The sequence below is a fragment of the Trichophyton rubrum genome (genome assembly GCF_000151425.1).
Source record: "Trichophyton rubrum CBS 118892 genomic scaffold supercont2.1, whole genome shotgun sequence".
Taxonomy (NCBI): Eukaryota; Fungi; Ascomycota; class Eurotiomycetes; order Onygenales; family Arthrodermataceae; genus Trichophyton; species Trichophyton rubrum.
In genome coordinates, this window is record NW_003456428.1 from 855,908 (window position 1) to 875,149 (window position 19,242).

At 48.7% G+C, this 19,242-nt stretch overlaps 7 protein-coding genes across 30 annotated transcripts; 4 read left to right on the forward strand and 3 right to left on the reverse strand.

The window, feature by feature from the left end:
- Positions 1–139: 139 nt before the first annotated feature.
- On the reverse strand, positions 140–703 carry TERG_00336 (uncharacterized protein; the record flags this gene model as incomplete). Its single annotated transcript, XM_003238298.2, has 3 exons — positions 140–405; positions 521–599; positions 677–703. 3 exons carry the CDS (start codon positions 701–703, stop codon positions 140–142), a joined length of 372 nt encoding a protein of 123 aa, XP_003238346.2.
- Positions 704–1,765: 1,062 nt separating this feature from the next.
- TERG_00337 (uncharacterized protein) lies at positions 1,766–2,884 on the forward strand (the record flags this gene model as incomplete). Its single annotated transcript, XM_003238299.1, has 2 exons — positions 1,766–2,450; positions 2,511–2,884. 2 exons carry the CDS (start codon positions 1,766–1,768, stop codon positions 2,882–2,884), a joined length of 1,059 nt encoding a protein of 352 aa, XP_003238347.1.
- Positions 2,885–4,007: 1,123 nt separating this feature from the next.
- Positions 4,008–6,758, reverse strand: TERG_00338 (uncharacterized protein; the record flags this gene model as incomplete). Its single annotated transcript, XM_003238300.1, has 2 exons — positions 4,008–4,196; positions 4,254–6,758. The coding sequence occupies 2 exons, from the start codon at positions 6,756–6,758 to the stop codon at positions 4,008–4,010; spliced, it is 2,694 nt and encodes an 897-aa protein (XP_003238348.1).
- A 1,077-nt stretch (positions 6,759–7,835) lies between these two features.
- On the forward strand, positions 7,836–9,966 carry TERG_00339 (hydroxymethylglutaryl-CoA synthase). Of its 23 annotated transcripts, none has more exons than XM_047749076.1 (5): positions 7,836–7,994; positions 8,249–8,370; positions 8,446–8,548; positions 8,620–9,695; positions 9,770–9,964. In XM_047749076.1, the coding sequence occupies exons 2-5, from the start codon at positions 8,311–8,313 to the stop codon at positions 9,905–9,907; spliced, it is 1,377 nt and encodes a 458-aa protein (XP_047605053.1). In that variant the 5' UTR covers positions 7,836–7,994; positions 8,249–8,310; the 3' UTR covers positions 9,908–9,964. The 23 variants fall into 23 exon arrangements, with proteins under 23 accessions (XP_047605053.1, XP_047605057.1, XP_047605052.1 ...); XM_047749065.1 differs by having other exon boundaries at positions 7,883–8,179; XM_047749080.1 differs by having other exon boundaries at positions 7,935–8,020.
- Positions 9,967–11,768: 1,802 nt separating this feature from the next.
- TERG_00340 (uncharacterized protein) lies at positions 11,769–15,236 on the forward strand. Its single transcript, XM_003238302.2, has one exon. The coding sequence runs from the start codon at positions 12,399–12,401 to the stop codon at positions 14,469–14,471; it is 2,073 nt and encodes a 690-aa protein (XP_003238350.1). The 5' UTR covers positions 11,769–12,398; the 3' UTR covers positions 14,472–15,236.
- Positions 15,237–15,443: 207 nt separating this feature from the next.
- TERG_00341 (uncharacterized protein) lies at positions 15,444–16,949 on the forward strand (the record flags this gene model as incomplete). The annotated part of the gene is made up of 1 exon (XM_047747579.1): positions 15,444–16,949. One exon carries the CDS (start codon positions 15,444–15,446, stop codon positions 16,947–16,949), a length of 1,506 nt encoding a protein of 501 aa, XP_047603539.1.
- Positions 16,950–17,282: 333 nt separating this feature from the next.
- Positions 17,283–19,124, reverse strand: TERG_00342 (phosphoglucomutase; the record flags this gene model as incomplete). Of its 2 annotated transcripts, XM_003238304.1 has the most annotated exons (3): positions 17,283–18,595; positions 18,674–18,975; positions 19,072–19,124. In XM_003238304.1, 3 exons carry the CDS (start codon positions 19,122–19,124, stop codon positions 17,283–17,285), a joined length of 1,668 nt encoding a protein of 555 aa, XP_003238352.1. The 2 variants fall into 2 exon arrangements, with proteins under 2 accessions (XP_003238352.1, XP_047605074.1); XM_047749087.1 differs by lacking the exons at positions 18,674–18,975; positions 19,072–19,124 and having other exon boundaries at positions 17,283–18,386.
- Between the last annotated feature and the right edge of the window lie 118 nt (positions 19,125–19,242).

The following is a 19,242-nucleotide window of genomic DNA, read 5'->3' on the forward strand; positions in this document are numbered from 1 at the left end:
AAGCAGGGAAAAGACAAGAAAAGTGTTCGAGTTTATGTGTAACTATACATGATGACATCCCATCCTATCACTCTAATTCTATCGATCAACACATATTATCATCGGGCCGCTCGGACGGACGGGCGAACTGATGGATAACTTAGTGAGCAGCAGGTTTCTCCTCATCCATCTCGAGCCAGTCCTCCTCAACTGGGGTGGGCTGGCCGGCTTCCTGACCCTGGCCCTCAACCTCGACAGCCTGGGACTCGTAGGCCTTCAGATCAGCGGAGATGTTAGCCTCCTCGGGAGATTGAGGAGCGGCGGGAGGTGAAAACTTCTGGACCTGGCCTTCGGCGTCGTTGGCCTTGCGGGGACTGGGCTTATAGGCAGCGAGTTCACGGATATACAGGTCCTGGACGGGGTCGGCTGGATTAGGAAAAAAAAGGTGGACGGGTAAGTCAGTCATTCATTTGCTCCAAATTCGGCATGATTATTCATCAATTGACGAGAGTATACGCTCGCCCAAGGTCTCATAACTAACCACGTCTGGTAGGAGTCGTAGCAAAGCTTCGACGAACAATCGGGCTCTGTTGGCGGACCGCTCGGCTCAGAAAAGAGACCTGGTGGTTGACCGGTTAGCATTGGTGGCCAGTTTCGGGGTAGCAGACGAGGGCGCGGGAATTGGGTGTCTCTCTACCGAGGATCTGAGGGACTGAGACATCATCGCGACGGAGGTATGGGCTTGACTGGCTGTCGACAGGCTGGCTGCTTCGGGAGCTGAGTTTGTTCGTGGTTTTGATACTCTTCGTCCTTTCGCCTTTCGTTCTTCTTTTCTTGTGAGGTTGAAAGTAGGTGTTTGATGAGTCAGCAATTGCTTATTTAAGCATAAAGTCACCGGAAGAGGCAAAGCCTCGTTCACTCTTTTGCCGATATCAACTTTGATTCCTCGATCTTCGACCTTCTCTTTCGACAGACTGGAGACCGCTAACATAGGAGACGCACTCTGGCACAGCCGTCGGGACGAGCATCAACTCACTTCATCTCACCTCACACGCTCAACTGCTGCGCTTTTCTCCTCTCCAAAGGTGTCGACTGGCCTTGCCACTCTCCGTGGAAGCCTAGCAGACATTCGACTTCCTTCAGCCTGCCCGGCCAGGGCATCTCGCGGCGCCGTCTAGGGGGCTCTGGCGCTCTTGTCCGCCAAAGTCAAGGATTTTCTCTCTAGAAAGGTAAAGCTGAGATGATTTTGCTGTCTTTCAAGGGCATCTCGCGCAAACAAATACAAAAGGACACCAGCATGGTATTTAAAGAAGAAAAAAAAAGGGAATAAAACAACCAGTTTGGGCATTGAAGAAGCCACTACTCTCCTCCGTTATCTTCCACAAGGCCCTCGATTTTCAAGGTTAAAAAAGAATAAAGATTTCTTACAAATATCAAATTCGCATCATCCGCTTGACCCTCTTTCTCTCCCCTCTCTGCTCCTCCTTTTTTTTTTTCGCTATATTACTTTGGAACTAACATGGTGTTAAAAGTGGCAGTGGTTGTCCGCATATCCTCTTGAACTGGAGAAGAAGAGTGTGCCGACAAGGGCCCAGCGATCCTCTCTTCGCATCTCCCTCAGGCTCTTCTCGTTTTTTCCTGTTCGGTGCCAACCGCCAAACTGTATTCGCCGCTCTTCATCCGTGTGTGCGCGTCTCAGCATAACCTTACCGTTAGCTACAATAAGATAAGGCGTCGTCATACTAGTCGCCTGAAGTCTCAAAAAGGGAGGGTTCATAAAACTAAAATGGCGGCAGTAGGAACAGGTTTTCGGGGGGAGGCCGCCCAGATGCCGTGGAAGGAGAACCTAGCTGCGCGGCTTATATGTCCGGAGTGTAAGGAGAATCCTCCCAATCTCGTCCCAGAGAGCCACGAAACGATATGCGGCTCCTGTGGCCTCGTCTTGGCTGATAGGGAAATTGACCCTCACTCAGAGTGGCGTACTTTCTCAAATGATGATCAGAATAATGATGACCCTTCTCGTGTCGGTGACGCTTCTAACCCTCTGCTTAACGGCAACCAGCTCGAAACGCAGATTTCGTTTGGTACGGGTGGAGCTCGCAGCAGAGAGCTTCATCGTGCCCAAAGCAAAATGTCCACAGAGAAGACGAACAAGGCCTTGCTTGCTGCCTATAAGGAGATAGGCTCCTTGTGTGATGGGTTTAACATTCAAAAGAACGTTGCAGATACGGCAAAATACCTGTTTAAAATCGTCGACGATGCGAAAGCATTCAAGGGGAAATCCCAAGATGTTATTATAGCCGGTTGCATCTTCATTGCCTGTCGGCAGTGCAAAGTTCCCCGGACATTTACTGAAATATTCGCTGTCACGAGAGTTTCAAAAAAGGAAATCGGCAGAATCTACAAGGCTCTGGAGAAATTCTTCACAGCTCAGAACCTTGAGCGCATCAACTCAGTGGTTTCAAGTGGAGGTATGGAGTTGACACTGTGTGACATTTCAATGACACCATGTACTAACATACTACAACTAGGCGTTCCTGACCCCAACGACGCATACACTGGAACTACGTCCACTAAGCCAAGTGATCTCTGCAACCGATTCTGCAATCTTCTTGACCTTCCCTTCCAGGTTACGAACGTTTCATCCCTGCTCGCGGACAGAGTCACTTCCATGGGCGATCTCGCCGGCCGCTCACCACTTTCCATTGTTGCTGCTTCCATATACATGGCTTCCTTCTTAATGGGCCATGGGAAGTCGGCCAAGGAGATTTCCGGTGTTGCCCATGTCAGTGACGGTACTATCCGCGGCGCTTATAAACAGCTTTACGCTGAACGAGAGAGATTGATTGATCCTGCTTGGATTAAGGATGGAAAGGGTGACATGAGCAAACTTCCTATTAGCTGAAAGATGCAATCGGGAGTGTCATCCAGTTTCCTAGGGCTACGCCAGCTTCACGCAATGGCTTGCATCTGCGGTTGTCTTGGATAGTCCACTTGATCTCTATAGCTCCTTTCTCTCTTTTTTTATTCTAGCTATAATCACGTTCCCACGGCCTGAAATCAATAGCCTCGTTCTTTTTGATCCCTTTCATGGTTGTTACCATTCTATTTTCGTTCACTCTACTCCGTACGCTCCTTTCTGCGTTTTTCTACCTTTCGCGGCAGATTGTAACCCAATTTCTCTTTCGCTTTTGCTTGCTTGTCCTGCATTTTGTGTTTCCTTGGGGGTCATACATATATTTCTCTTCCATTCCCTTGAAAAGAAGCTGGTTATAACTCCGATGGAGGATTGGAGATTTTCTTTCGCCAGATAGAATGGCTTGTGTACTTCGACTAATAACCATAGATAGAACCAATGGATTCGATTCCGTAAACTGGTTGTGTTGTGTCAAAGCCTACTGTAATGCTAAGTGCTCCAGCTGGAAATATATTTCAATAACTTGAAGAGCTTTATAAGGAAATTATATACAGCTCTGGTATGTAGGTAATTTTATGTGTTTTCCAAAATTTAAACAGACAGTTTCATCAATCAAGTTTCAACAAGGAAATAAACGCCGTAAGGACAGAGATGTCTTCCATAGTAAATGAGGGTAACAGGTGGTTTCGCTAGTAATTAGTATAAAATATGGTATTTGAAGACGAGAGGAAGGACGTGTATTCGATAGTCGATAGCATCATGAAGCACACGCTGGACGAGGGAAAAGAAAGATAAGAAAACAACTTGAATGTCATAATAAAACGAGGATTTCGGAAGCAGAGAAGAAAAGAAAAGAATGTAGAAGACAGGTAGGACGGAGAAAAGAGATAAACTGAGCATGCTGCCAAATGCTATACAGTATAACAAACGCCGTGATCGAGGTATGAGCGGGAAAAGGAAATTGAAAAAAACTGACAAGTAAAAGGGCCAAGCATTAAGCTGCTCCGGTGAATCGTCCTAGCGATGACTCTGGAAAGTGATTGCTTCGTTCATTGATGAAATATATACTGACAGAAAGGGAAAAGATAAACAGAGGAGAAGAGGTAGAAGATTATTGGTGTAATCTGACAGCTGCGTTGGTGATGATCTTTGAGACTTTATCAATCCATACCTGGGTTTGGGTCCAGTCTCTTGAATCCATGGCATCTCTAATGGCAGGGAAGTAAGTTGAGTCCTCGGGGTTCTCGGGCCATAGTTGAGGCGAGAAGATCATATGTTTATATTGAGTGCGGTTAGGGACCTGTGATATCAAGTTAGAGGAGGAAAATTTGAAAAGTTAGTAGGAAAGAAAGCTTACTCCTCCGCCTTCATCTAGGTCTAGAAGGTTTGTTTCGAAATAGGCCATGTGGGTGTTGTGAGTCATGCGTCTGAGGGCCGAGACATCGTCTTCAAATCCATTCTGGTCGTATATAGTGGCATTCCAATTCCCTTCCCATCGATGGAACTTGGCAACTTCGGCATTAAGGGAGTTGGCTGCGTCATATAGAGGCTGCAGGTCAACAACGCCGTCGTCAGGTTTACTGTTATCATTTTTATCTCGGTTCTTGAGAGATTTCAGAGGCACAGATATCTTTTTGGCGTATTTATGCAAATCCAAGACATACTGAGCAAGAGCCTTAGAGAAGGGGTGTATGTCAAAGGGAAGGACAGGTCGGCTGCATAGCTCCAGAGCGAGCAGGCCCCAAATCTGGCCCATAGCACGATGGTATAAGAAACCAGGGTCGCCCGTCTTATGAATCCAGTCGAAATTGCTGTAACAACTGTGGGCAGGGTAACGGTCTCCCTTAAATTCTAGGCTGATGCTAGAAGTCCCGGAAATGGTCTGGAACGGGAGAGAATCACCTTCCGCATTGGGTCCTTCAAGTTTAGACCCAGCCTTGTCCCAAAGTTGCCGAATAGTTGCCCTTCTCCTGGGATCTGGTACCCGATTCAAGATGTGGAGCAGAATAGGTTCAAATAAGGGTGAGCCTCTAGCGGAGAATTTATCTCCAGAGACAGCAACATCCACATTGAGATAGGCAAATGCATTAGCCCTTAGAAGCTCTGTTCTATCTTCAACGTGCTCTGTGGATCCAATCATCCCATACTCGCCTGCATCCCAGCTGACGAACTCAATGGTCCGCAGTGGTCTCCATCCACGTGCCTTGAGCTCACCAAAAACACGGGCAATCTCTAGTAGAACCGCAGTTCCGCTGCCAGGTTCTACCGCTCCAAAGCACCAGGAATCACGATGGTTACCCAGTATGATACTGTTTTTGGACTGCTCAACGCCAACTATTCGTCCAATAACATTGTAGATGGGCTGCCGCTCAACCTCGTCCTGCAAATTCATCAGGTTGACCTTAGGTGAATCTTCGTTTCCAGTCCACCATTCGCTGATATCTGGAACACCACCAACCCAGTCCTTGGGTACCTTCTTACCATGGCCCTTGAGAGCCATCAAAAGGTGTTGAGCATCCTTCCAGGAGAGAGGAATGCTTGGGATCTGGGGAAGGCCCTTAGCTTTATCAACCTTCAGTCGCTTTTTTTCATCTGTCCGAGAAGGGAACCCGGGACTGAGGACGTCACCGGCCGCCATAGCAACGCGGTTAACTGCACCTCTCTGGACCCCATCCTTGGGCATGAACCTTCCCTTTGGCCAAGGATCGCCTTTCCGAAATCCGTCTTCAGCTGGATCAGAGTATATAATACAACCAGCTGCACCAGCCAGTTCCGCAGCCTTGACCTTTAGAGACACGTCTGGCTGTGTCCCGTAATGTCGAATCAAGGTTATTGACCCCTTGACACTCACACCCATATCAGCAAGCTTTTTAAATTCCTGCTTGGATCCATAATTTGCATATACAAGCGGTCCTGTTACGTTGCCCGATTTGGAAAGTCCGTGAAACACCATTGTCTGCTCCCGTGGCGGATCAGTGTACACCTGGTCCTCCTCGACTTGCGCTTCCCATCGCGCCTCAGGAGGGTCAACTATGGCTACCTTCCTCCCACCTTTCTTAGGGTAGTTGAGATAGACATCAAACTGCTCCAACTCGACACTTTCCAGCCCATATGACTTGAAGTTTTCCTCCACCCATTTAGCCAATGCGTAGTTCCCTTCTGTGCCCGCAATATGAGGGAAATTTGTAGCCCGCTCGAGGTTCTGTCCTATGGCTGTTTCATTGATGTGGTTCTCCAGGAACACACGGACAGACTCGGGTTGGTATATCTGGCCCTGGTTGATCCTGTTGCTAAACGAAAAGAAGTTTGAGACGAAGAGTAGGTAAACAAGAGAAGCGACTAGACAAACGGCAAAGACCCTCAGGAGGATGATGCATCTCTGCTGATGTTCTATGCCCGCGCATATATTAAAGCGAAAGTCGAAGGATGGTAGAGTGAAAGTAGGAATGTATTTTCGTAACGGCAGGTTTATTGACGATAGCGTCCGTTTGAAGCTTGTGAATCGTTTAGCAAAGGAGGAAGAAGACGATGATGACGAAGCCTGTGGAGGATCCTCGACTTCCATCTCCTCTAGTTCTCTCCGCAACTGCTCCGTCGACCCACGAGCAGAGCTCCCATTGTCTGAGAGAAAGTCAAGACTTGACCGTGCTGATTCCACTGTGGGAGGTCTGTATCCCCGCAAAAATGGCCGCTGGCTGCGCTCTCCGGCCACGTCATGGTGGTGTAAGAAGCCCTGCCTTTCGGCATCGTCGCTTACTTCTCGAGGTCCGAGCCGGGATTGCGAGGATGACGGGCGAGAGGAGGTTGCTTCTTCATAGGTAGGGATCGGGAGGTGTTCATAGGGGATTTTTTGGTCGCCCATCGCCGCAGAGGGGACCGTTTATCCTCACCTTTCTCAAAGATTGCGGAAGGCGAGGGAGACGACGACGCTGTGTCGCGCGAAATCAGGGGGACGGTCACCGTTCAACCGTCGAGGGCTCCCTGGTCATGTTCTACCAGCCGAGGGAGAGTATATCAAAAAGAGTGTAAGCTGACTGGATCTCCTTCTTTTCCTTTCCCGAGAACCCGCCAGTCGTTATTACTTTGGCAAAGTTGAAGTTGCTCGCGATGTTTCTGTTCCCCTTACGAGGTCAGCCCCGATGCACAGCCATGTCACGTGCCTCGGTCTCGGCCCTGTGCCTGTTCGAGTTCGATATATTTTATTGTTATTATTCAGGTCTTTTTTAACTTGTAGAAGCAGGCAGTGTAACATACTCCTTACAGAGCAGAGGAGCAGGGAAGACATGTCTTTAACCTCTTACGGTGTACTTTATCAGCCCTTCGCTTGACTTTCTACACTACCCTTCAACTACATATCTGTGTAATCCGCGAGAGCCTTGTCACTGACTCCTCGAGCAGCCTTCCGAAGCGTGGGTACTGCCCACACTCCCAATCAAATAACTGGTTAATCAGCAAGATCCGGCCAACATCACACAACGCTGAAGAACCGTCTTGTCCATTCTAAACGCTGATGCCTGGAATGCATCCTCTCAGACTAGTCAGCTGACTAAGCTAGTAGTAAGCTAACAAAACTTAGTTGGCGCCCTTATCGATAAGGCGCTTCTGTAGCTGAGTGTCAGAGCTGCAAGACAGCGCACAAGTAACAGCACCACTCTGCATAAGCCTGAAGATACCAACTACGCTCATCGCTCTGCATGTTTGTCTGTCCTCCGCATGCATGAACAACTCGGCTTCCTCGACGTCAGCCTCGCTTTTTGCTCTTCGGCTGCCACGTCTTGCTTTGTCTCCTGGTGGGCCGCTAGTCCTAAACCGGCCTAGTCCCTACGATCTGACCACCCATCGGCTCTGCTTAGTCATCAATTTAAATACATTTTTGTGCAAAAGAAAAAGAAAAGGAAAAAAAAAGGAAAAACCATTTTTTAGGCGGTTGAAAGTCGACTAGCTAGCTTGGTTGAGATTAAAAAAAGATAAAGAGTGGCAGAAGAGAAGAAGAGAGAAGAAAGAAGAGAAGAGACGAAAGGGGGGAAATAAAAGGAGAAACCTCATCCTCAGCTCCAAAAAGTCGCCGTCTCAATCGCATTGTCTATAAAAACCCGCCGTAAGCTGCTGGCCTCCCCCCCACTAGTTGGTTCCCCTGCTATCACCTCACCCACTCTGTCTGCTACGCCTGTATCCGCTGCTCCCCCTGTTCACCGCTCCCCTTTTGCTCCCCCACTGAACGAAGACGAAGAATTGAACAGCCACCTGCACTCTCGTCGCTTGCTGCTCTGCTTGTTCGGCCTTGTTCGTCTTCATCCCACACTCTTCTGTCCTGCAGTACTTGTGTCTCTCGCTGACGGTCTTTGTTCTCAGAAATATACACCGAAATTCGTCGTACAGAACGGAGAGAGAGAGAAAAAAAAAACACCGTTACCATGTCTTCCCGACCTCAGAATATCGGCATCAAAGCCCTTGAGATCTACTTCCCCAGCCAGGTGAGACCTCGTTCAAGTGTCCTTGTTGGCACAGTAAAAGGTCATGGCTATATCCTTGCTAAACGCCTCCGATAGTGTGTCGACCAAGCCGAGCTCGAAAAGTTCGATGGAGTCAGTCAGGGCAAATATACCATTGGTCTCGGCCAGACCAAGATGAGCTTTTGTGATGACAGAGAAGGTGAGATACACTGCCTGTCTCCGTTTCTTGTATTCGTATTATGCCGTGGGGCTTCTGCTAACAGATCCTAGACATCTACTCCATATGCTTGACCACTGTGTCTTCACTCCTCCGAAAATACTCCATCGACCCCAAGTCGATTGGACGCCTCGAGGTCGGCACAGAGACCATGCTGGACAAGTCCAAGTCCGTCAAGTCCGTGCTAATGCAGCTCTTTGCTCCCTCTGGCAACACCAACATCGAGGGTGTGGATACTGTCAACGCCTGCTACGGCGGAACCAATGCTCTTCTCAACAGCATCAACTGGGTAGAGTCCTCCGGCTGGGATGGCAGAGACGCCATCGTTGTTGCTGGTGACATTGCTCTCTACAAGAAAGGCAATGCTCGTCCCACCGGTGGAGCTGGCTGTGTTGCCATGCTCGTTGGGCCCAATGCTCCCATTGTCTTTGAGCCTGGTCTCAGGGGCACGTACATCACCCATGCCTACGACTTCTACAAGCCCGACCTTACCAGCGAATACCCCTATGTTGATGGTCACTACTCCATAAGATGCTATACTGAGGCTGTGGATGCCTGCTACAAGGCGTACAACGCCAGAGAGAAGGTCCTCAAGGGCCAAAACGGTGACTCAAACGGTATCGTAGACAAGTCTAAGACTCCTCTTGACCGATTTGATCATATTCTCTTCCACGCTCCCACCTGCAAGCTCGTAGCCAAGTCGTACGGACGACTTCTCTACAACGACTACCTAGACAACCCGGAGCATCCGGCCTTCGCTGAAGTTGCCCCTGAAGTCCGCAGCCTCGATTATGAGAAGTCTGTCACCGACAAGACTGTTGAAAAGACCTTCATGGCCCTGTCCAAGAAGCGATTCAACGAGTGTATCGCTCCATCTATCGAAGTAGCCACCCAATGCGGAAACATGTACTGCGCAAGTGTCTATGGAGGACTCGTCAGCTTACTCAGCAAAGTTCCCTTTGACCCTGCCCAGCCCAAGCGTGTTGGCGTCTTCAGTTACGGAAGCGGTCTGGCTAGCTCCATGTTCAGCGTCAAGGTTGTCGGTGATGTCTCAAATATTGTCAAGCAGTTGGATCTGCAAAAGCGACTTGATGCCAGACGTGTGGTCGATCCCCAGGTTTACGATGATGTAAGTGCATACCTACATTCATGTTGGAAATGATTGCAAACTGAACTAACCTCATTTCTTTTAAATAATTACAGATGTGCCTCCTTCGTGAAAAGGCTCACTTGCAGAAGAACTTCACTCCTGTTGGCAACGTCGACGACATCACCCCCGGAACTTACTACCTAACCAAGGTCGATGACATGTTCCGAAGAGAGTATGCCGTCAAGGCATAAATAATCATTTTTAATTTTAAAAAAGAGGTGGCGGAAGGGACCATTCGGCATAATTCTAAAAAAAAAAAAAAAAAAAAAAAAGGTTTTTTCAACAGGATGCAACCCCATCTTCATCTTCAGGAGATGAAATTAAAAACATACATCTGCCTCTTCCTTTTCCTACTTTCTCTTTCTTAGAAGGGGGATTATAAACCTTGCACACGACGAACGTGATATGCTTTTCTTTTCCTTATTTGCATGAGCAATCGAGTGATGCCACATCAACGGGGAATTGGGGGGGGGGGGGGGGGGGGCTCACAGCGATGAGAAATGAGGGACACGGTCTTTTTTTTACCATGATTACCAAGACCAACCACGCTTACCCATTCACGCTTACTATTCTTCTTTTACCTTTTGGAACATAGCATAGATACATGCTCAATTTTAATACATGGGGTTTTTTTAATCATCGTGACATGTCAGGAAATTCTCGCTACGATGTATTCTGTGTTCCATGGAACTACGGAAGCCCATGCTGTAGTTTCAGTCGCTGTATAACACGGGGACGGGGCGATGTTAAGCCCGTTCGTCCTCCCTACGCGCCCGGTGGGCGGCAAAGCCACACGTCGCGTTGAACTGGCTTCGTTTGTATTTGGTGAATTACTTCTTCAGGCAGAAAGACGGTCACTACAGGTGATGTTACCGACCGTAGCACAAAAGATGAAACACATTTTAGGCATGCAGCCTAAGCTGAGGGCCAGTCAGACGGGTAAGAAAGCTCGTTAACGCCAGGAGCTGGAACTGTGGATCGGCAGGGGTGGCTTTTCCGAGGTACTTTTTCTGGCTCAAGCGTTCTTCCTCTGTCTCTCTTCGCGCCGTCCAAGCTTACATCGTCCCTTTCTGAGGACTCTCTCTCTCTTTCAACCCCGTGGTAAGTAAGATTTACTCTGGTTATGATTGTGAAGGTTGTTGGTTGTTTCTACTTTTGACGTCGCCGAAGGAGAAGTCATGTGACCGAGATGATGGTACGTGCACTGGGGCTCCAGTCACGGGCGAACCGTACTTACCTCATTAAGGCAATAGTGGGTCAATAGTTAGCGCCGGGCTTTCGGATACAGTTTAGTCGCACTTAGTCAGATCACAGCATAAGCCAATAAGAGGCCTTAACACCCTTGTCCCGCCCAGACGCGCCCACGTCGGCGCGTAAACGCTGCACGTCCCCCATCACGACAACCTCGTCCATAAGTATATTTGTTTATATTTATGGGACGGGCGGCCGACTTGCTCGTGGGCGCCAATTAGTGCCTTTGCATTCAAGAACCACAACAGGACCCTGAAACAGTCGCATCTATCCCATTCCCCTGGCACGATATCCCACTTTTCGACTACCCTTGCCGGGGGCGTCCTCCCCAGCCGGCGGAGAAATATCTATCTTTGTCCGCAAAGCGGCAATATTATTTCATGCGATGGAGCTCTCTCTGGCGCCAGCGACGTCTAAATGTGACAAATACCCCTGAAACAACCATGCATAGCGCCTACTAGCCCTGGCTAGAAATAGCAGCTGCGTAATGAAGACCCAAAAATAGGTTGTTATTCACGGAGAGTCTCTGCCGGAGCATTACCTTATGTGTGATGATCGATGATATCGGCAAGGGCATGAGCATGGGGAGGAAGTTACTTACTGAGTTACTACTGGCTCCCACCAACGCGAAAGGAAACTCTCGGACTAAACCCCATACCCCCCCTCTCCCGCCCCGTCTCGCCTAGTGATCTGTATCAGACATGCCCTTCTCTTTCTTTCTTTTTCTTTTTACTTTGGCGCTTCCTGCAGCCTAAGGCCCAGCACTCAGGACCCGCCTTTACGCTCCTGGCAGGCGGCTCGGTCGAAGGTCGAGGATACATTCTCAGCCTTCTAAATAGACGGAATTTTATGCCAATGGGCGCGTCTCTCCTTTCCAGCTTTTCTTTTTATTCCTCAATATGATTCACTGCATGTTTCAGGTATTTTCATGTCCTTGAGCTTTGTATGGTTATGGCCCTGCAACTTCTGCCAGTCCCTGTTGGACTTGTTGAAGATTTAATGTCCACAATGCCCATCCAGAATTCTCTCTGGCTTGTTCAGTTTTTTATTCCCCAGGTTCAACTCCTCCTTTAATTTTCTTTTCCTTTGTTGTTTCTCTATTTCCCTTGCATTTACTTTTGTATGGTTCCCATGTTCTATCTCCCCAGATACCCTGGTTGACTACACGTTTTTCTTTGTATTCCTACTGAATACGGTGCATACTATTGGAAGCTGGCCTTCTCTTTCTCATACCATTTCACTTGCATATCTTCTGTTCTCCATTCAAGCATTAGCATCTTGGATTGTCACAAAAGCGTTAGGCCCCTTTTTTTTTCTCGTTATATTGGTTTTTCTATACCTTTCCCAATTCTTTAGATTGGTACGTTAATGAGCCTCAGAATATCAATTATGACAACCTAACTCTAACACCCCCTAGATACAACATCAAAAATGGCGTCGGAACTCTATTACTTCAAGCCGTCGACGCCACCTCGGGTTCTTATGTCTGATGCTGAGCTGCTTGGCTCTGCTCATAGTCGGACAACGTCAGGCTCCTCTGAATACGCAAGTTCGTCTGCATATACCGATGACTCTTCACCCGCGTCTCGCTCGACCAGTGTTTCCACTTCTAGCCGGTCTCCAGGTAGACGACCCCCGGGCCCTATCCTTCTACCTAAAATCAGACCCCAGGATATTGTTGTCGAGCCTCAATCACACTATGGCCCGCAACGAAGTCGGAAAGCCCTTTCGACTACGCAGAATCCCCCGGGGTTTGCCCCTTATCCTGCTTCACGCCCTTCTATTTCCCGGAGGGCAGTTGAGCCTATCGACTGCTCGCTGGTCTCCCCAGTTTGTGCCACACCTACTTCATATGGCTATCCTGGGAGTAGTGCTATGTCCCCTCTCTCTGCAGTCCCTCCCTCGAGCTCTAGACGAAGAGCTTCTCATTCACGGAATCCATCTGTTTCTAGCATCGATGATGCCACTCTAAGTCGTTATGGTTACCCTACTTACCGCCAAATCCCTAGGTACCTTTCTCAATGTAGCCCAACCACCCCTGCTTCTGCAACATCTTTCACATATCCAACACCCACATACCCTACCACCCCTTACACAGCTACAGCAGGTGATCCACTCGTTAGTTATTTAGCGCCCAACTATTCCACTCCTGCTTACCCAGGTACATACCCATCCCCCGCCTATCCAACATCTGCCTACTCAGCCGGTGCAGAAGTTCATGCTCCCACCTCGGAGATTGCATCTACACAAAATCATTGTGGCTTTTCTGATACCACAGCAAGAGCGTTGGGGTCTTCAACTGTTGACCCTTCTTTTCCTCCCTCCCTTGATGTTATTCCGCCATCCCTTGCACCACCAATGGAATACGATTCATCGTCGTCATCTGCATCTACGACTTTGCTGGGGTACCTCAATGCGCCCATGCAGGCCATCAACCTCGTCGAGACCATGACTTACCCTTCAAATCGAGTGAACCCGGCACATTTTTGGTGGGATGTCAGGAATATACGACAATGGTCTTCCTTTTCCCTCGAAGCTATGAGTGCTATTCCTCGCTTCCCCCAGCTTCTTACGACAGGTGTTTCCCAGAATTGCCTCCCGCTTAGCACTGTTGCCCCATCTCGGCTGTATCCAGACTCAGAATTCTCATTGACTGATTTGATCCGTGATGTCTATGCCCCACGGGTCAATGCTGCTCTTCGCATATCCCAAGGACGCGATTGCCTGTCCTTATTCCCTGCTCCAATAAACCCAGCAAACAGGGATAACGATCCGCATTTCCTCGCAAACTATGCTAGTGATACAGAGCAGACTCCGTCTGGGCTCCCCCGTGGCCGCATTGTTGGCATTGTCAAGACATTCAACAGATGGAACACTGGAATGCGAAACGAAGCACCTCATCGACGTGTTGAGTATCTCAATGGCCTCTCTCATCTGCAACGCTGCATGAGGGAACACTCCTGCCGCTATGGATTCATCATGACTGAGATTGAACTTGTCTGCGTACGTGCCGGTTGTGACGAAGGTGACGATGTGCCATATTTCGGCTTCCTCGAACTGGCCACTCCAATCGCAACAAAGACCCCTTATAACCCATCGCTATCTAGCATCGGGTTGTCTCGCTCTAGTTCTGCCTCTTCGGCTCAGTCATCTAACTATTCGACCTCATCCCGAGGGACCTCTCCTTTTCCTACAGGATTCTCTGGTCCTTTCTCTGCTACTATGGCACTATATTACCTGCTCATGCTGTCTAAGTCCGTGCCTCTACCAACTCAGCCGTCATGGCATTTAAATGTTGGTGGCCCAGGAGCCCTAACTCGCCAACGCACCCTGCCAGAGGATAAGGATAGCTGGATTCCTGAGCCGCAGCAGCGGGAAAAGCGCGAGGCAAAGCGAATTCGAGGATGGGTCTGGCCACACGATGCATGGCATCGTCGCGAAGGCGGAGGCTCTAGTAGAACTAGAGCTGCAAAGATCGCTGCCGCGAAGCGATGGCATAAGTGAAGAGTCCATCCCTTCCTACCACTTGATATCTCTTCTCTGAACAAGACCCTGCGAGTTTGTTGCATGTCAACCGGCGTTCAAAGTATTCCATCCCCTTTTTGATTCATTACGTACTCCTATTGATACATCGGATAATACCTAATCACTTTTCTTTGTCTGGTTCCCTTATCTTTCGACGCATTTGTTGGCGCTCTTTTCTATTTGATTGTCTACATTTACGGGAGCATACCATAGTGTTTCCGTTTTCTTCTCCTTCCATAAATTCGTCGGTCGCTATATCTTCCTTTTATTGCATGCATTTAATGGAGTACCTACTTTCACATATTGTTGGAGCATTCTTTGTTGATGGTTTTCAGCATGTTTGGTTATCTTGACTCCCCCCTATAGTTATAGTTGCATTTGAATTTTAGAAGCCGCAAGGATATTCGGCTATTTGGTTACTCGCGCCTACCTCCTCTTCTTACCAAGATAACTAGCGAATCATTGAACAGGATTCAAAATAACTGTATCCTAAGTGTGTGGAGAATAGTCAGTTACGTCGAGACGTGTTCTAGCAACTGTCAAAATCACCGATTAGCGGCCCTTCATAAACAAACGTTCGTATGTAGCACAGTCATCCATATATCCCACCCCATTATCAAAGCCATAGTGGATTAAGGAGAAAATACGAGAAAATGTGAACGAGAGGATGATAACAACAGTATGCATGATAGATCCCCGCACAGCTATCCAGCTGGCTATATAAAAACCGAGTAGTTTACCCCCCCCCCCCCCCCCCCCCCCCCCCCTTTGAAAGGAGGGGGGGATTTTAGAAAAAAAAAGAAGAATTAAGCAACCTGCAACACCCATTTGAACATCCCAACTACACAAAACCATGGCGAGGCAACCAGAGCCATTGCGATTTTTGGTTATTGGCGCTGGGCAAAGAGGAACTGCTTATGGAAAAGCCGTAACCAATCCACCGACGGGATTATGTACGCCGTTGCAGAGCCTAACAACGAGAGCCGTCAACGCTTTGGACGAAAGTACGTCTGGGGAGAAAAGCAGCCGGTTATAGGTCAAGAATTCAAGGACTGGAAGAGCTGGCTGGACTGGGAGAAAGACAGACGCAGCAAGCTGGATGGTTCGTCTTCGTCGACTGATATTGGAGTTGACGGCGTCTTCATCTGCACTCTGGATGACTCACACCTGGAGATAGTCCAAGCCATCGCGCCATTGAATCTACATATAATGTGCGAGAAACCACTAGCTCTGTCTCTGAAGGACATTCTTCTAGCCTCTAAGGCTATTACAGATGCATCTCCAACATCACCGTTGCCGTCAAAGATATTCTCGATTGGCCATGTACTTCGGTACAGCCCGCACAACCAGCTGCTTCGCAAACTCCTCCTTATAGACAGGGTGATAGGAGACATTATATCTCTGGAGCATACAGAGCCAGTGGGGTGGTCTCACTTTGCTCATAGTTATGTTCGTGGGAATTGGAGAAGAGAGACAGAAATTGGAGATGGCAGCTTATTGACTAAATGCTGCCATGATATCGACTTCATACTGTGGCTGCTCTGCTCACCTCCGCCAGGGGCACCAGTGGATTACCCCGAGCATCTACCACGAACTATCACCTCTACGGGGATGCTTGCCCAATTTACCAAGGCGAACAAGCCCGTTGCAGCTGGAGATAGCACAAACTGCCTTTCCTGCCCCATTGAACGGGATTGCATATATAGTTCTGTCAAGATATATAATGACCTATGTCTGGCGAAAGGCAGTACAGGCTTCCCAGCGCATAACGTATACCCGGAAATCGAAGACGTTCTCTCAAAACATGGCATGGAAACAGCAAAGAAAAACCTCCTGGACATCCTAGCGCAAGACTACGACGTCAAGACAACGCGTGATGAGAATATTGCTTTGCGCCCATGGTACGGGCGATGCGTGTACGAGTCTGATAACAGCGTATGCGATGACCAATTCGTCACCATGTCCTGGGGAAACGACCCCATACCACACAGCCTTGATATTGGATCAGAATCAAACACGCAATCACCACTTGGCAACAGGGGTTCCAAGCTCGCTACACTGCATATGGTGGCTCCCACCGAATCCCAGTGTGTACGCCGTGGTCGTATATCTGGCACTCTGGGCGAAATAACATATGATGGTGAGACAATTAGCATTTTCACTTTCGGGACGGGAGAGACGAAGAAGTATTCCATAGCTCCACCGCCCCCGGAAGAAGCAGAGTCCCATGGGGGTGGGGATTATGGACTCACAAGGGCCTTTGTCAGGGCGGTGGACTCCGTAGAAAATAAGGGGTGGGATGTAAAGAAGGCTCAGATCGAGATTCTGGGATGTACCTTGGAAGAGGCCATTCGAAGCCATGCTGTTGTCTTTGCGGCCGAAGAAGCACGAAGGGAAGGGCTCGTGGTAAATTGGAAGGACTGGTGGGCGAGGAAGATATCGCAAATGCTGAATTAACTAGGTAGATGATGATGATTCCCAAGTTTTCTTGTATGTAACTAGAAACTCCAGTTCCATGATTAATGCACATATATATTATTCTGTTTATTTAAGTATTTAGGCTATGTGCTAATTCGACTGTGCAATCAGTGTTGACGTTCATTCTCGTGGCTTTTTCGGGTTATTCCTGTTTCATCACAGGTCATTAGTTCATGAAAACGAATGAATTAATGAGTGGAAATGCTGCATGCTTCGTGTCCATAAAGTAATCTCCTTCGCCTATTTTTTCTCTCGCCTTGTAAGAGGTATGTATATGCCTCGCGGAAAGCGGAGCAGAATTATTGGATCTGTTTAGGTCTTGACATTGGGCTCCTCACGCCCAATATACTCCTTTAATTTGAGAAGCTTAACAGCGAGGGCGACGTTGTCCTTTAGGTAGTCCTGAGCATCCTTAAGGATCTCCTTTGAGTCACTCTCGTGACGCTCAATGTAGAGACGGATGGTAGCACCACTGCTGCCAGTTCCAGAAAGTCTGACAACGATGCGGCTGCCATCATCAAAGGTGACGAACAACCCCTGGTTCTTGCTCACACTGCCATCCAGATCGGTATAGCAGAAGTTGCCTCCTCCAGAGACCTTTCGGCCGGAGATTGTGGAGCCAACAAAAGTATCTTTCTGGTTGACAAGCTCAGCCAGGTCGTCGATGACCTTCTTTGCTCCGTTGCTATCAACATCTTCGTAATCATATCTGGTGAAGAAAGTGCGTCCATAGATGCTCCAGAAGTCCTGCTGGATGGCAGCAATGCTCAATGGCTTGTCAGGGTGAGACTTTGCATAACCAGCAATGATGTTGAGCCAGGCAACGATGGCCCAGAGGCCATCCTTCTCTCTAATATGGTTGCTGCCAGTACCGAAACTCTCCTCTCCACAGATTGACATCTTCTTATTGTCGAACAACGCGCAGAAGAACTTCCAACCAGTCGGAACTTCGTAGCATTGGAGATTCTGTGCCTTGGCAACTCGATCGACAGCGCCGGAGGTCGGCATGGAGCGGGCCAGGCCGTAGACGCCTTGCTTCTGAAAGTACGGGATAAGTTTAGCATGATGGGCGATGATGGCAAGACTGTCGCCTGGAGAAACAAACGCGTTGGCACCGTAGATCATGTTGCGGTCACCATCGCCGTCGCTGGCCGCTCCGAATTGAATACCATCCTTGTCGACTGCATCCACCAGCGATTTGGCGTAGGTCAGGTTGGGATCTGGGTGGCCACCATTGAAATCGGGGCTTGGAACGCAGTTCTGGGTGCTGGAAGTGGGTAGACCAAGTTCTTTTTGGAAGATGGCGACTCCGTATGGTCCGGTAACGCCGTGGAGGCCATCAAACAGGACCTTGAAATCAGGGCGGCTCTGCAAGAAAGACTTGATCAGGTCGAAGTCGAAGATGTCCTTCAACATCTCGACGTAATCGGCGGTCGAGTCAATGATTTCGACCTCCAAGGATCCATACTGCTGGATGCCAATTTCCGAGAGTTTAACCTCCGAAAGGTCTTCGATCTTGTATGAGGTTAAAGACTTTGATACTTCATAGATTTTGTTTGTCACTGATTCCGGGGCGGGAGCTCCGTTTGAGAGATTGTATTTGATACCAAAATCAGCGTTCGGGCCTGTTAGAACTCCCGGTCAGTTCAATGTCTAGATACGAAGCGATCCGAGAATCACGCAATTGTTTTGTTTTTAGTTACCTCCAGGGTTATGACTTGCAGTCAACAGGATCCCCCCAGTCGCCTGTCTCTTACGAATGACATGGCTAGCTGCAGGGGTGCTCAGGATGCCATTTTGTCCGATCAACAGCTTCTTGACGCCGTATGCAGCTCCAATGCGAGCAATGAGCTGGATGGCTTCGGTGTTGTAGAATCTGCCATCACCACCGATAACAAGGAATGCGTCCTGGGCGCCCTCAGGGATCGAGAGCAGGATGCTGGCCACGAAGGCCTCGGTGTAGTGCTTCTGCTGGAAAGTGGTGACCTTCTTCCGGAGACCAGACCTATAGATCGATGTTAGCAATCACTCACTCCAATCCCACTTTGTAGCAGGCAATGAAGGAAGGGCTTCCTGGCTCTGTGTAGCTTGCTGTACTTACGTGCCGGCCTTTTGGTCAGGGAAGGGGGTGATGTCCACGGTCTTGACGGCCATGATAGCTGGTAACTAGCTAACTAGCTAAGCAGAGCTTCGGTTCCCGCTGTTTTATCTTCTAGCAAACGCTCCAATTAAGATGCTCCAGGATCACTGAAGCTGAAGAGAAGAGAAGACG

What these genes read in the sequence shown, in the direction of transcription:
- TERG_00339 (XM_047749076.1), top strand. Translation starts at nt 8,311, where the DNA reads ATGTCTTCCCGACCTCAGAATATCGGCATCAAAGCCCTTGAGATCTAC. An exon ending in AGATCTACTTCCCCAGCCAG is followed by an intron (nt 8,371 to 8,445) that starts GTGAGACCTCGT and finishes CGCCTCCGATAG; the next exon opens with TGTGTCGACCAAGCCGAGCT. An exon ending in CTTTTGTGATGACAGAGAAG is followed by an intron (nt 8,549 to 8,619) that starts GTGAGATACACT and finishes AACAGATCCTAG; the next exon opens with ACATCTACTCCATATGCTTG.
- TERG_00340 (XM_003238302.2), top strand. Translation starts at nt 12,399, where the DNA reads ATGGCGTCGGAACTCTATTACTTCAAGCCGTCGACGCCACCTCGGGTT.